The sequence below is a fragment of the Anomalospiza imberbis genome, chromosome 4 (genome assembly GCF_031753505.1).
Source record: "Anomalospiza imberbis isolate Cuckoo-Finch-1a 21T00152 chromosome 4, ASM3175350v1, whole genome shotgun sequence".
NCBI classification, from domain to species: domain Eukaryota; kingdom Metazoa; phylum Chordata; class Aves; order Passeriformes; family Viduidae; genus Anomalospiza; species Anomalospiza imberbis.
The window spans coordinates 9,460,455-9,474,395 of NC_089684.1; the positions used below are offsets into that span (position 1 = coordinate 9,460,455).

The 13,941-nt window shown below is 38.6% G+C and overlaps 1 protein-coding gene across 4 annotated transcripts in view; it reads left to right on the plus strand.

Moving 5' to 3' along the window:
• The first annotated feature begins 9,033 nt into the window (after positions 1–9,033).
• GLRA3 (glycine receptor alpha 3) overlaps positions 9,034–13,941 on the plus strand; it is an 81,754-nt gene continuing 76,846 nt past the window's right edge. For 2 of the 4 annotated variants that reach the window (XM_068187039.1, XM_068187040.1), the window contains exons 1-2: positions 9,034–9,334; positions 9,374–9,518. In XM_068187039.1, coding sequence (XP_068043140.1) covers positions 9,400–9,518 — 119 coding nt within the window. In that variant the 5' untranslated portion in view covers positions 9,034–9,334; positions 9,374–9,399. The remainder of the gene's footprint in view (positions 9,335–9,373; positions 9,519–13,941) is intronic. The other 2 variants (XM_068187036.1, XM_068187037.1) reach the window with 2 other exon arrangements.

Consider the following 13,941-nt stretch of genomic DNA (forward strand, 5'->3'; position numbering starts at 1 on the left):
AAACATCCACCTTCAGAAACATGCAAGCTGTTCTCTACAAGACTCAACAGCAATTTGCTAAATGCACTAGTACAATAGTTTTCCTCTGACCCTCCTCTTAATGGATTACAATGAAGTGTATATGTGATGAAACCAAAGATGAGTTATGGGATATGGATACTTGAAGACAGACTGGCATAGATACTGGATTCGCAGATCAGGGCAGGACAATCATCTTCACAGCTCTACAAAGCCAGCTGTTGACTTTGAATCATATGTAGCTCTATAGTTTTTGTCAGTGGATAAGAGGATTTTGAATTCAATAACCAAATGTATATGATCACTTGGACACCAAATTTAACTTAAACTCCACATTTTCTATAAGTTATTATAAAATACATGCTCAACCAAGTTGAAACTCTAAGTGTTTCATAGCATCATTTAGAGCAATAACATCATCACCCTTAAGAATCTGACCACAAGCCAGTACTGACCACCACTGAACCACAACCCCAATTACAGAACTTCACATCTACACAATTTTTAAATACCTGCAGGGATGGTGTCTCCACACTTCCCTGAGCATCCTGTTCCAATGCTTGACAACCCTTTCAGAGATTATTTTTTCCCAATATCCAAGCTAAAACTCCCTTAACACAATTTCAAGCCTTTTCCTCCTGTCTTATCATTTGTTACTTGGGTGAAGAGACTGACCTCCACCTTGCCACTAGTGGGATAATTAGAGAGAGAGAGAGAAGGTTCCCCTGAATCTCCTTTTCCTCAGACTAAATACCCCCATCTCTTTCAGCCAGTCCTCATCAGACCTGTGCTCTCAACCTTCACCAGCTTTGCTGCCCTTTTGTGGACAGCACCTCTACATCTTTCTAGGAGTGAGGGGCCCAGAACCAAACACAGGATTCGGGCTGTGGCCTCAGCAGTGCCATGTGCAGGGAGACAATCCCTGGTCCTGCTCGCCACACTATCTAGTGCAATCTAGTGGATGTTCTACATGCATTTGTCTTTAAAGCACACCTGCTGAAGAACAGCCCTGCAAGCTGTACATGCCATTCCTAGAGAAATGAGCCTCAAAATGTAGACAGACTTGTCCTAAAACTTAAGCTAAACAGGTTACCTTGAAAATTTGATGAATTTTGGTCGTTCCCATTTTCTAGAATTGAAGAACTCTCTGGGCACAAAGTGCCGGGCACAGCTTTATCATTACTAAAAGTTTATGCTTTCAAGACTTACATGATATTTTCAAAATATATCCCTTTAAGTTATGAATACATGATCAACTCGCACCTTCCTCCTTTCCAGAAGAATGAGGCTAAAAAAAAACCTCATTAAAAGGATGGCCAAATAGTTGCATGAAGTGAATCAACAAAATAGGAGTAACTGTTTAGAATTGCATCTCTCAAAGATTTCCTAGACCCCTCCCCATATAAGCAATTTGCCACACATGAATAAAAGCTGGACAGTGAGTCAAGAGTAGCACACTTTCAAAAAAAAACCAGTGGTCAATTATTGAAACCATCTTCTCCCACTGTCAAGGTACAGTTAGACAAAAAATTAGAGCACATCTCTATACAGTCCACAGCTTTAGTGAAAAGCTGAATTTCAGAGGACATTACAGGTGCACATGGAAAAGTTTTTGCACCTGGTAGAGTTATCAAAATAGTTTTCATTTAGAGTAAAATCAGAAAGAAAGACAATGCCAAACAGCTCCTAGAAATAATTCCAAAATATAGGCATAAACCAAATACCAACATAGGAAATGCTACACTGACACCAACCAATAGTCATGTCACAAGCCCTTCTCATATGTGCTTCCTCTCACATCTGTGTTTCAGTGATGAACAGCACTAGCTAGAGATGTATAAGTAGAAAGCGTTAGATAATAGCAAAACCAAAAACTATCCGTTTGTTTCAGGGGAAAAAAACCAAATAATTAAACATGATTCTATTCAAAGCTGTGACAGATATTGTAAACATGAAATAAGGAACAAGACATTAAAAGCTTATGTTAGGAGGCAGATTGATTTGAGAATTAATAGAATTGAAACTAACAGCAAAATAATAGCAACATGGGAAGTCCAATAAACATCTCTGCCTTTTTCCTAATAGTAGGCATTATTACACCTCAATGCAAGTGATCCAGTCATCCAAGCCCTTATAAACAAGTCAAAATATGTCATCAAGCATTCATTCCATATAAAAAGTAATGAATGAAAGAGCAATGTAATGTAATTTATTGTCACAAAAATAATACATTTTACAGTAAATTAATTAGCTGAAATAGGGCAATAGATGTAAAAAAAAAAGTTTAAGAAAAGCTACTGAGGAAAAAGTGGGCAAAAATAGTTTGGTTTTCATTCACAACTCTGAAAATCAGTTTTGAGTAACAGAGTTTATAAAGAAACAGCCAGCTACCAAACTAAGCTTGCCCAGGTCTTACATTTTGAAATCACTTTCCAGATCTCCTGGAAAAAAGGATCTTCTGCAACCTATTTAAGTCATGCAGGAATTCAAAGGCTTATTGAATGTCTATACAGCTCTTAATATCCTTACTAGATTTATGTCCTCTCTTTATCCTTATGATGCATGTATTGTGTACAGTTAGTAGAAAGGAGCTGAGCACAAACCACAGCAAAAGGGAGAGAACAACCACTGGGAGATTTTCCCCTATTTTATGTCTTTGTTATTTACTCTTTCCCTAAATTCATACTTGTGTTTCTTACTCCTAGGACATGCTGCAAAATCTGTATACTCTCAAGATGAACAAGGAAAATGCTGTAAAGTATGGCAGGATAAGGAAATCTGGATGTCCAGCTTTAATTCCTCTCTTTTTACGTATACCTGCTGTCACTCTGACTTTGCTGCATCTCTTCATGGCCACTGAGAAATGCTTTTAGAAAGTAGCTTGGTTTCAGGTTTTGGTGAGCTTTTTTTTTTTTTTTTTTTACATTTTACATTTTAATCTATAATACTTCAGTAGAAACAAAGGTAGTCCAGCCCCAAGAGATTTCAAAAATATCTATCTAAACCCTCTCTTTAAGCACAAAAAACAACACAGCCTACAATATAAAGCATTGAGACGTTTGCTCACCACAAGACCCACAGATTTTCAACTATATTAAAAACAGTCTCAACCTCTACTATGTTTTACACGTGCAAGCAATCATATTTCTAGCATCAAAATCCATGGGACCTAATTTGCACAGGTACAATATGCTTCTCTGTTATTTTTTTTTTTTCTTGTGTGCAAAATTATCCCATGGGTGAATTAAAAAAAACTACTCAAGCAAACAGAGGAAACTGAAAGTTTCACACTGGGAAAATGGCAGGCTCTGGATATTTAAGAATTGCTCTGATATGATTACATGGAGTAATTAAAAAAAAAAAAAAAAAAAAAAAAAGGAGCACTCACTAACTAGCAGGAATGGTCTCCCCTGAGGCTTGAGACAGCAAAGCACTCACAGGGCCGCTGACTCCCACAGAACAGCTCACTTGCTTTGAGCTAAGCAGAGTTAAATGGATTGAACCCTTGATTAATTAATGGAGATAATAAAAAAGTATGAAATTAACTTGGAAATCTTTCTGCTTTTGATTGAACTATGCACACAATGGTTCATAGGCATTTCTACCCTCTTTATAGACTGTTCTGCTAATTTTTTTTTTTTTTAAACAGAGAGAAAACACTAAGTTCCCATTGATTCTTATTTTCTAACAGAAATTATAAGCACATAAAGAGAAGATGAGATCTTGCTCCAAGGCAGTCAAGACACCACAGACAACAGACCAGGTACACCTCAGAACTTCTTTCAGTGATGACTACTTTTGGAGTACAAACTTATACTGCATTTATATTCTTTGTTGTCTTCCTATAAAGTGAATACATAGAGACACTTTTTCATAGCTTTTTGTAAATGACTAATCTTTAACAATAATTTTATATTTTGACATCAGACAACTTGGTGGTATTTTTATGTATATACCTGTTATTTACAGTATGGGGAGGGTTTTCATGTGATATATTATTACTCTGAAATAAAATTTACATATTACACTGAAATAACTCTTAACATTGATTGGGTCTTACACTAAGAGTAAAATATAGACCATTTATCTGAATCTTAATTTCTGTTACTAATGTCACCCACCTCCTCAGATATTGGTGTCTCATATAGATTAGCACAGATTTAAAGATCATGATGGATAAAACTGCTGCCACTGGAACTCAGGAACTCCATCTGGCCTACGAGAATTAAGTTTTAAGGTAGAATGTGTTTGAGAAGAAAAAATATCTGAAGAAAAATACATGCAATCTGGTGTTTCACAGTTTGTTAAAAGACTGAAAGTTTAATTTACCATGAATTAGAAACCATTTCTTTGTATGTACCCCAAAATTAAATGCAATGGCCAAAAAGCCTATTTATTTTAGTTATTCCCAAGTGTTGCTTTTGAGGTAATACATTTTCAGAATGCTATGTTTAAGCCTTGTGGTAAGCACACACACATTTCATTTTTTTAGACAAAACTGTCTGGCAAATGATTTCATACTGACTCCACTTTGGTTTTGGAGACTGAAATATATTTCTAAGCCTTTTCTTGCTTGTTGAGGTATATTGAGCAACTACATTTTTCCTTTTAGTGAAGTTACTCTCATATTTTTAAAATGGCCTTTCTATTTTAGGACTGTGTTTATTGAAAAACATAAATTCTATTTCTAGATTTGTGTTTAGTAATAGGTCAAAGCCTCTGGGGTTTCACACTTGAATGAATTACATCCTGGGGAATCCTGTGTACTGAGAAAGCCAGACTAATTAACATAATCAAACATGTCTCAGTAAAACCAGTATCTAAAACTACAGTGATGTCATATCCCATCACAACACCCTCTTTAAATGCTAGAATGTACAAACTGGCAATGCAAGTGTGGTAAGGACTACATACATGAGGTCTTTATTCCTTACCATTATGATATGTGGGGTTTTCAACTGTCTGTTTGGAAGCCAATCTTATAAGAAAGTAAATAACTCTAACTCTGTAGCTGAATATATCATTATAAAGTATTTGGGATTTATAGATTCACATGTTTTAGCACTGGAGCCATGGCTGACTTGAACAGAATCTCAAGGGTCATCAGATTTTACCCAGTGGCTTCTGGACCAAACCCAGAACATGAAACTGACCAAGATCCAAAGACTATAAAGGTGATCAGTTTTGCTCCCTTTTTAGGTATTTCAATAATTTAATTGTTTCAAAATAAGATTATTCTTCTTCTATTCTGAATTCATCTTTTATCAGGTTCCAGTCTTGCCAATTTACTACCTCTAATTATTTCAAACTTTAAAATTTTTACCTTGACTTCACAATTTCTTTTACTTCATGCAGGTGTTTAAAGACCTTTCAGTTTTTTAAAAGATGAAGTTTAATCTTAAATTAAAAAAAATATTCCAAGCTGCAGCATTCTTGTAGCTGTTTTCAGAAACCTTTGAAATTTGTCAGCTGCCTTTTTACAGGGTCATTAAACATACCAAACCATGTGTCTATGATTGGGCATACTAAAATGATAAAAATAACTTCTTATGACTACAACTATGATTAGTTTATCTTAATATTCCAGAATAATGCTAGCATACCAAAAAGCACATTAATTAATCCTTCTACCCATACAGGCACTTCAGTTCCTCTGTGTGAATAACTTCAAGTAGCTTCATTATCTTGCATTCAGCTGTATAAATTGTGTGTTAATAAACTGAGGCAGTCTATAATATTGACCTATTCTATTACTTGCTGTTCTAATATACAAAGTTTTTCAAGTATCCCCATTTTTGCAACAACAACAAAAAAAAATACTGTTATGATTCTCATTAGAAGCATCTTCTTCCAGTAGCCTTAAACCATTTTTGCCTCACAGGCAAAAACACTGGTGAACACTTCTCAAGCTCATAAATGCAAGTGATTTACTTTCATATATACCTAAATCATGGCTGAATCAGAGATATAGTAGCTATCCAGCCCGCTGGTTGTAAGGAGAATTAGAGATTGACTTTAGAATATTTTGGTGAAAACTTTTTTTCAACATACTGATGTTTTCCATTTGTAAAGAGTGTACTTCAATTAACCTCTAATACTACTGAAAATAAATTATGCAACTCAGTTTTGTATGCATGTGGCACACAGCAGCTATCATGTTTTAAATTATGAGCAATATTATTTGATTTTTTATCCAGGTATGTGAAGCATATGTAAATAAACAACAATAATATTTGAGATAGAAGCTTTGTGGATTCTGGTTTTAAAATAGATGTTCAAAAAAATCTCATCTTTCAATCTACTGTAACTGGCAGAAGTATCAAAAGATACCATGAAGATCTTCTAAAGATAGGACATAGCCATTAGTTTAGCTTTATATAATAAGCACGTAAGTCTACCAGTAATGATATGGAAAGACTAAAAAGATGGTAATTAAAACAATATAGTGAATTAAAACAATTAGGAAATATTTTATCAAAGTTGGAAGTCAACAGTAGTGTTTTGTTGGATTGGAACCTTTCATATATCAAGGTTATTTTAATTCACTCAGAAGAAAATATTTTAATATTCAACACTATCAGCAGAAAATTTTCAAAAGTTTGAAAATAGTCTCATTTAGCAGAATAAAATAATGCAACGGTAAACTGGCTACCTAAAGCACAAGCAAGCATATATATTTCCCACAAGGATTTTGAGAAGCATGAACTCTGCATATCTAAAGTATAGCCTGCATTTATAATTAATAGAATTGTTCCTATTGGAGACATGGAGAGTTTGTGATGGTAGTTTCAACTAATAGCACCGTAAAAAAATGCATTTGTCTCAGTGCAAATCAATTAAATTACACCACTTCATTGTTGAAGTACATAATGCACAGAGATAAATAACTCCTGGAGAAGCAGCCCCACTGCATACTCATTTTAAGAGAATAAAGAGGAATCAACTCTTCTAAATATAGAAAGAAAGTACTCCACTGATTTCGTAGAGCACCTGCATTGACAGACTGTCCCTGAGGTCCCTGAGCAAATAGAGGGATTCGTTAGTTTGTTTGCTATTGTGTTTTCAGTTGAAGGTTTAAACAAGTTTCTTTCATGATCATTGTTGACATTTAGGGCTGCAGAGAGAAAAAAAAAACAAAAGGATCAACTTTTTGCAAAGTGGACCTAGAAACTTAGAGCATCCCTTCGTTTATGTAACCACCACTAATTTAAAAATTCAGGTAACAGAGGAAAATTTGTTAGTGATGTTCTAGTGCATTCTTTGCCACACACTTGATAGGTATCAACAAAGAAATCCCAACTGGCTCTAAAATGTGCGGTAGGCATTAATATTTAGTAACATCTGCTTGGAACAACCTTGAAGAAGAGCTAGAAAAAAAGAATAGTGATATTGTGAAAATGGACAATGTAAGTTAAGAACTGTGGTGAAAGTCATATGTGGGGTATTTTTTGAAATTAAAAAAAGAAAAAGAAAATAAACCTGCAAATGGAACATGTGATTACTTTCAATGTTTCTAATGAAATACTTTATTTCTAACTCACTCCTATCTTTGGATATAAGAAATGTATAAAATCCCTGTTTCTTATTTCTTTCCTGCATTTCCTCTACTTGATGACCTTTTAATTGGGTTTTTTTTCTGTGTTAAAAGTTTTTCTATATTTCCCACTTTCTCTTTCCATCTTCTTTTTTTTTTTTGTAATGAGTTTATTATGCTACCCTCAAAATTCAGTTTCTTTTTCTTTGCTTCATGTGCCTTATCTTGCTGAACCTTTGCCTTTTTCCACATCTGCTTCCCTCTTGGCACTCAAGTTTGCTATGGCTTTTTAATAGTTTTAATAAAAGTCTGGCATGAGATAATCCTGTGGGCTGCGCAGTTATTGGAGCTGCACAAGTATTGGGGCTGCCATCTAACTGTTAGTGTCCCCTGCTTAGTGGCTACAGGAAAAAAAAAAAGCAGGCAGATCATACTTAGGCAGTCAATGAGAGGGAGATAGGCCCAGCCAGATGCTGTTCACAAATGCAGAGCTCTGTCCTGAATTGGTCCTCCCAGATTTCTCTTTCCACTGGCTCTCCCTGAAATGATATGGCTGTTTAAAGGCCACTGTCATTTAGGTTCACAGAGCAGCCCTACTTTACAATCTCATACATATTTTCCCCTTCAGCCCTTCTCCAGGTGTAGTTCTTCATGACAAATCCTTCATTTTACTTTGTTCACAAACCATATAGATTCCCACAAGAATTTCTCAAATAATATTTCTCAATATCAACTCATAAAGCCTTACCCTTGCTAAGGAAAGCAGCATCTGGTTTGCCTGAAATGTTTGGTTTCTCTGACAATAAATGTAATCATTTATTTATATAAAAGTAATCGCTTTCCTGTTGCCACCTGTACTCGTAACTTTATTCTCTGTTCCCCGCCCCGTTCTCATGAATAACTTTCCGGTTTCCGTCTTAAAATGTTCTTTTCCTTGTTCCTTCCCAGTTAAACTTTCAGACTCTTTGGGTTTCCCTATTAGTCCACCCTATGGCTCTAGACCATCTTTCTTTACTGAAAAAGTCAAATAGAACAGAATAGAATACTTTTTCTGCGTTAATCACCACAGTATTTGAAAAGAAGAGGCTGAAATAGAGAGAGAGTTTTCTCAACCCCCTCACCCATTTCCTCAGAAAAAGCCTACCACCAAACCTACAGGCAGAGCTGAAGAGCCCCTCTTTGCCCAGTCTTTTCCGAGAGCCGAGGTTCAGTGAGTTCACCCGACCTCTCTGACGGTCGCTGCCCCGTGCAGGCATCGACTCCGCCGCCCCGTCCCCGCGCAGAGGGTCCCCTCGGGCAGGGGCCGCTCTGAGCACAGCCTTCACCCGCCAGCCCCAGCGGAGCATCCCCCGCGCCCGGGGCAGCTCCTCCAGGGCGCCCCCTCGCCGCCGCCGCCGCCGCCGCCGCCGCCGCGCCCGGTCCCGCCCCGCGCCCTGCGCGGCGGCCGCGCTCTGCGGGGGGCGGCCGCGGCCGGCCCCCGCCCGGCCTCCCGCCCGCCCCGCCGCCGGCCGCGGCGCGCCCCGTGCCCGGCATGCGTCCGGCGGCGGAGTGCCGGCCGCTGCCAGGAGCCGGGGGCAGCCGGCCGGGCAGGGGGGCTCCCGCCGCCGCCGCGGCTCGGCGCCGCCGCCGCGGCTGGGATTAGGCTCCCGCTCGGCTGCCATGCGGAGCGGCGCGGCGGGCGCGGCGGGGCCCAGCGGGAGGGCGCGGGGGGCCGCCAGGCGCTGAGGCGGGCGGCGGGCGAGGAGCCGCCGGAGCTCTCCAGGGTGCTGGGGTGCTGCCCGCCCGCTCGCCCGCCCGCGGGAGCCGCGCCGCCCGCGCCCGCCGAGCCGCGCCGCGGAGCCCCTCCGATGCCTCCGACGCCGCCGCTCCCGGGCTCCGCCGCGTCTCCGAGCAGCATGGCACGGATTAGGTACCTCCGCGCGGCTGTCTCGGGGTTTTATCTGTGGGAAGCTGCAGTACTGCTCAGGTGAGTTGCTTTCTTTGGGGAACTAGCGGTGTCCCCGTTCCCGGGTATCGGGCAGCTGAAATGCCTTGGGACGGGTGCGGAGAGCCGCCCGGTCACCGCCTTTCCTCGCCACGAACGCCTGGCTACCTTCGGCAGCTACCAGGCTGAGGGCGCAGAAACTAAACGCGTGAGCTCCACGCTTCCTGAACGGCTTCATAACATTGCCCTGTGCCGAATCTCATTTTGCATTTTACAAGCAGGACGTTATGTACTTCCTTCACTTGCTCGCAGATAGTTTCCCTGTAAGATTTATGAATTTCATCACTGTTTTTAGCAGGAATCGTATCATCAATGATACTGAAAATTCGTAACGTGCAAAGTGTCTATATGTAAAAGTTACAGAAGGTGATCTGAGTTGGGAATATATAGACTTCTATACTACTGTCAGTTCTTTTCAGCAAAAGGAAAATCACAGATTGCATTAGGTCAGAAGTCTTGTGCAGAAGCACAGAAACATTGGCTGAGTGTTTCTGAGAGAGTATGGTCTACAGAAGTTCCCTTAAGAGGGAAAGCATTTTCTGTACTACCGACAGTCTAGAATTTATATTATGAAAGATGGCAACATATCCATAAATTATGACCGGAGTAGAAGGCAGAGGTTCATACCCCTTTCTCAGCCCAGCACGCTCTTTCTAGGTAAAGTGATGTTAGTATATCAATGTAAGCATTCTTTTAACACATAGCCCTGGAAGTGTGGTGATACCAGGCTAAAAAGAACTTGAGTCCTCCACGAGGGAAAACTTTAAAATAAAAATCACACATGTAAAGAAAGAGACTTCAGGGTCATCATATATTCACTGCTAATGCAATTAGCCATGCTTGTTATCAACAAACATTCTAGCTCTGTATCACAATAAACAAACTATGGCATATAACATGACAGTGCCAGAATATTTTAAGAATCACACTGTAATTTAACAAAGACAAAAAAGGAAACTTACATTTGAAAAGAGAGTTTGGAGATTATACACGTAAGGGATTTATAACCGTGAAGTTAAGTCAGAAGCATGTAATGCCACACAATGATGGCACACTTCACAAGTGCTGAAAGGTTTATAGCAAATCTTTGAAGTTAATTTAATGACATGTTTTGTATCAACATATGTAACATAAACATTTTATAATGTGATTTTATTGTAATTGTGCCAAAAGGAAGAGATTTTAAGAAACTTGGTCACATGGTATGAGATTGACACTGCAAGGAAAGAGTCAATGCATGTATATTACACTTTACATTTTGCAGTGAGTATTTAAAGTTCAGTGTAGGTGACCAAACACTTGTGTAGTGTTGGCAATACAAGCAGTACTATGCTATTATTATTCTATTTCAATGTACTTATGGCAATTATTTTTCCTCTGCATATTATTCCATGCAAATGCCATCCTACTGTTGAATTGTTAATCCTTTATTTTAATGATGTAAAAGCATTTATTCTAAGGGGGGAAAAAAGCTATAAAGTCAGTTATGACATTCAAACAGGTATTTTGCATCACATAAATCTGTACTAATACTGAATTGTTTCCAAACATATACAGATGTCGTATGTAGCATAAATTCAAACTATTCTCTTCAACATCCAGATATCTGTGGTGTTGTAATAACCTTTTGCTCATAAATAGTCACTTTATGATAATGAACATGGTTACTGTGCACATGGATTATATGGTTGGAGAAAGAGTTCAGAAAGCTGCTCAGAATCCATATTTATCTTCCATATCAGTCTCAGGACTGCTGATGACTTTAGGTCTAGAAATAATACATGAGAAACCTGAGCCAGTTCAAAACACATAGAAGTCTTCTCCATGCTTTAAAAATGGGAAAAATAATTAAAATATGAAAACCTGTAAAATTTCCTGGAGCCATTAATTCTATTTCTTGTCTTACTTAAGCCTTGTGAAATTATTTCCATTGGAGCAAAGGGAAGAGGGAATAGTAGAATGCTGCTTCCACTCTCTGTTAGACACAGACTCCAGCCTTAGCACCTGTATAACATTTCATGAGAAGATGGATGTGCTATTGATTTCTAGCAACAGTCAAATCTTAAGTGGTTTATTTGCTCACACATTTTGGAAGAAATGATGTTATCTTCTCTTACATCATGCAACTTTGAAACTTTTCTGCTCTTCATTAAGAAACTGAAGGCTGTGTGAGAAAACTGAATGAAACTAACAAGAAAAGCCTTCATTACTTGTCCAACAGCCCTGAGGCTATTTAAAATTAATGTTTAAATTATATGCCTGTGAAGATAGGAAAAAAAGGATGGTTTTCAGTATAAATTTAAACTTGCTACTTTAATGAGCAAAGTCTCGAGATGCATGCTTCACAAGAAGAAACTTCACCTGATCTATTTTTTAAATAACTCGTTTTTCATTCCACATCAAAAGATCCTTCAAATTGCAATGACTGAAACAAGATGTATATTGGTCATTATAGGATCTAATTATTAATTTGGTCTCTGAAAGATGTAGAAAAAAAAATAGAAGATCAATGAAGCTGGGGAAGGGTCTAGAGAGCAAGTCTTGTGAGGAGCAGCTGAGGGAGCTGGGGTTGTTTAATCTGGAGAAAAGGAGGCTCGGGGGGGACTTACTGCTCTCCACAACTCCCTGAAAGGAGGGTGTAGCCAGGTGGGGATCAGCCTGTTCTCCCAGGCAACAAGTGACAGGACAAAGGGAAATGGCCTCAAGTGTGATACTAAGAGGGTCCAGGTGCAAAAAAGAAGCAAAATCTAGGGAAAATAATGTAATGTAGCATTAAAATAACTGTAATTTACTGCCAAAGAAACAAAAAAAAAATCTGAGATATAGTTTGAAATTATAATAATGTCTGAGACTGAGTATTCTCCAGAGTTTTCAAAAAAGTAATAATGTTAACAAAAAATCCTCTGGATTTGCCTGAATTCCAAAAGGCCATGATGAAAGCAAGATCATATTTGTAGAGCAAACACGAAGATCAGATTTGTGAGTCAAAAACAGTTTCATAACAGCTCAGGAACTTTCACGGACACTGATCTATGAGAACTACACTGTCGGGGACTTGACAGGTATTTGCTTTTTCCTTGGAGGGTGTGATGTATCTATTTTATATGTAGACTGGTGTATGGGGAAAGAACAGGATGAAAAGGTAGGTTGCACTGGGGAAATACAAAATAGATTCTCCCTATGTGGTATTTCTTTATTTATCCATATTAACATAGACTAAGAATCATGCTACAGTTATATTATTTCCTCTTTCCTTGTTCTTTACATTACTCCATTGGACTTACATTGCAGGAAACATTATCACAGACACAGATAATTGCTCTTAAATAACAGATTTTTGTGGGAAAAACCTTCATGCAACCTAACTTTGGGGCATATCTGAGTTTAAGGTTAACTTATTTTGAAATTGTTCCTGCATTTCATTGCAAATTGATTTCAGGTGAATAGCTATAAGAAGCAGGAGTCATTATCCTGTAAGCCAGTATTAGTTCCTTCAAATAATGACAGAGAAAAGATACAACAGCTAATAATTATTAAATTTGACATAGCATCATATTAGTATATTATCTTTGAAAATAAAAATTTTCAGGTGTTCTAATGAAGCTTCAGTAGCTTATTAATATGTTACTAATTAGACCTACAATGCTACTCAAGAACTAAAAGTGTCTGTTCAAATCAAGATGTCAATAAAAGTGTGTAAAAGGAAATCTACTAAAGCAAGATGACAGCACTGAGGCACAATACCCTTCCTCAGCAGCCCAGACTTAATTTGAAAGATAGTTTCTGTGGATTAAATCAGTTGGCAGACTCCAGGTCCCATGAAAAGCACTTAGCACATCTCAGGGAGTAGCAAAGGAAGGGTAGGCAAGTGGGGAGCTCAGACTTACAGCAAGGCAGGAAGGAACAGGATTCTGCCATAAAAGTTTGCAGTCCCACAGCACTTTTGCAAGAGAAGTACAGTTCAAAAGTTCAAATTGATGGGCAAAGGTGGTAATGAAGAGGTATGTCCAAGGTCAAAGCCAAAGAGTCAGGTCAGCAGGTCAAGCTCACAATCAAAATGATGAAGGTACAAGACTGGGTGAAAGTGTGCTTGCACACTAGCTCATGCAGAGACCACGAGAATCTCCACAGCACTTCTGAAGGTGAAAAAAAGGAAACACAAACACGGTTAAAAGAAACAAAAACAAGTTCTCAGAGAAGAGAGGTCAACCCCTGCTGAGGGTTCTACAAAACAAACAGCTTTGTTTCAAAGCTGAGTTACCAGAGCTCACACTGAGCCCAGTCAGTCAAACTCCTGTGATGAAGGGTCCTTCTAAAAGTCTAGGGGGAGAGCATCAGTACCTTTAAGGAAGTACTGGATTTTCCAAAACTCAGACAAAAGTGACAAAAAGGGGTTTTGTGACCC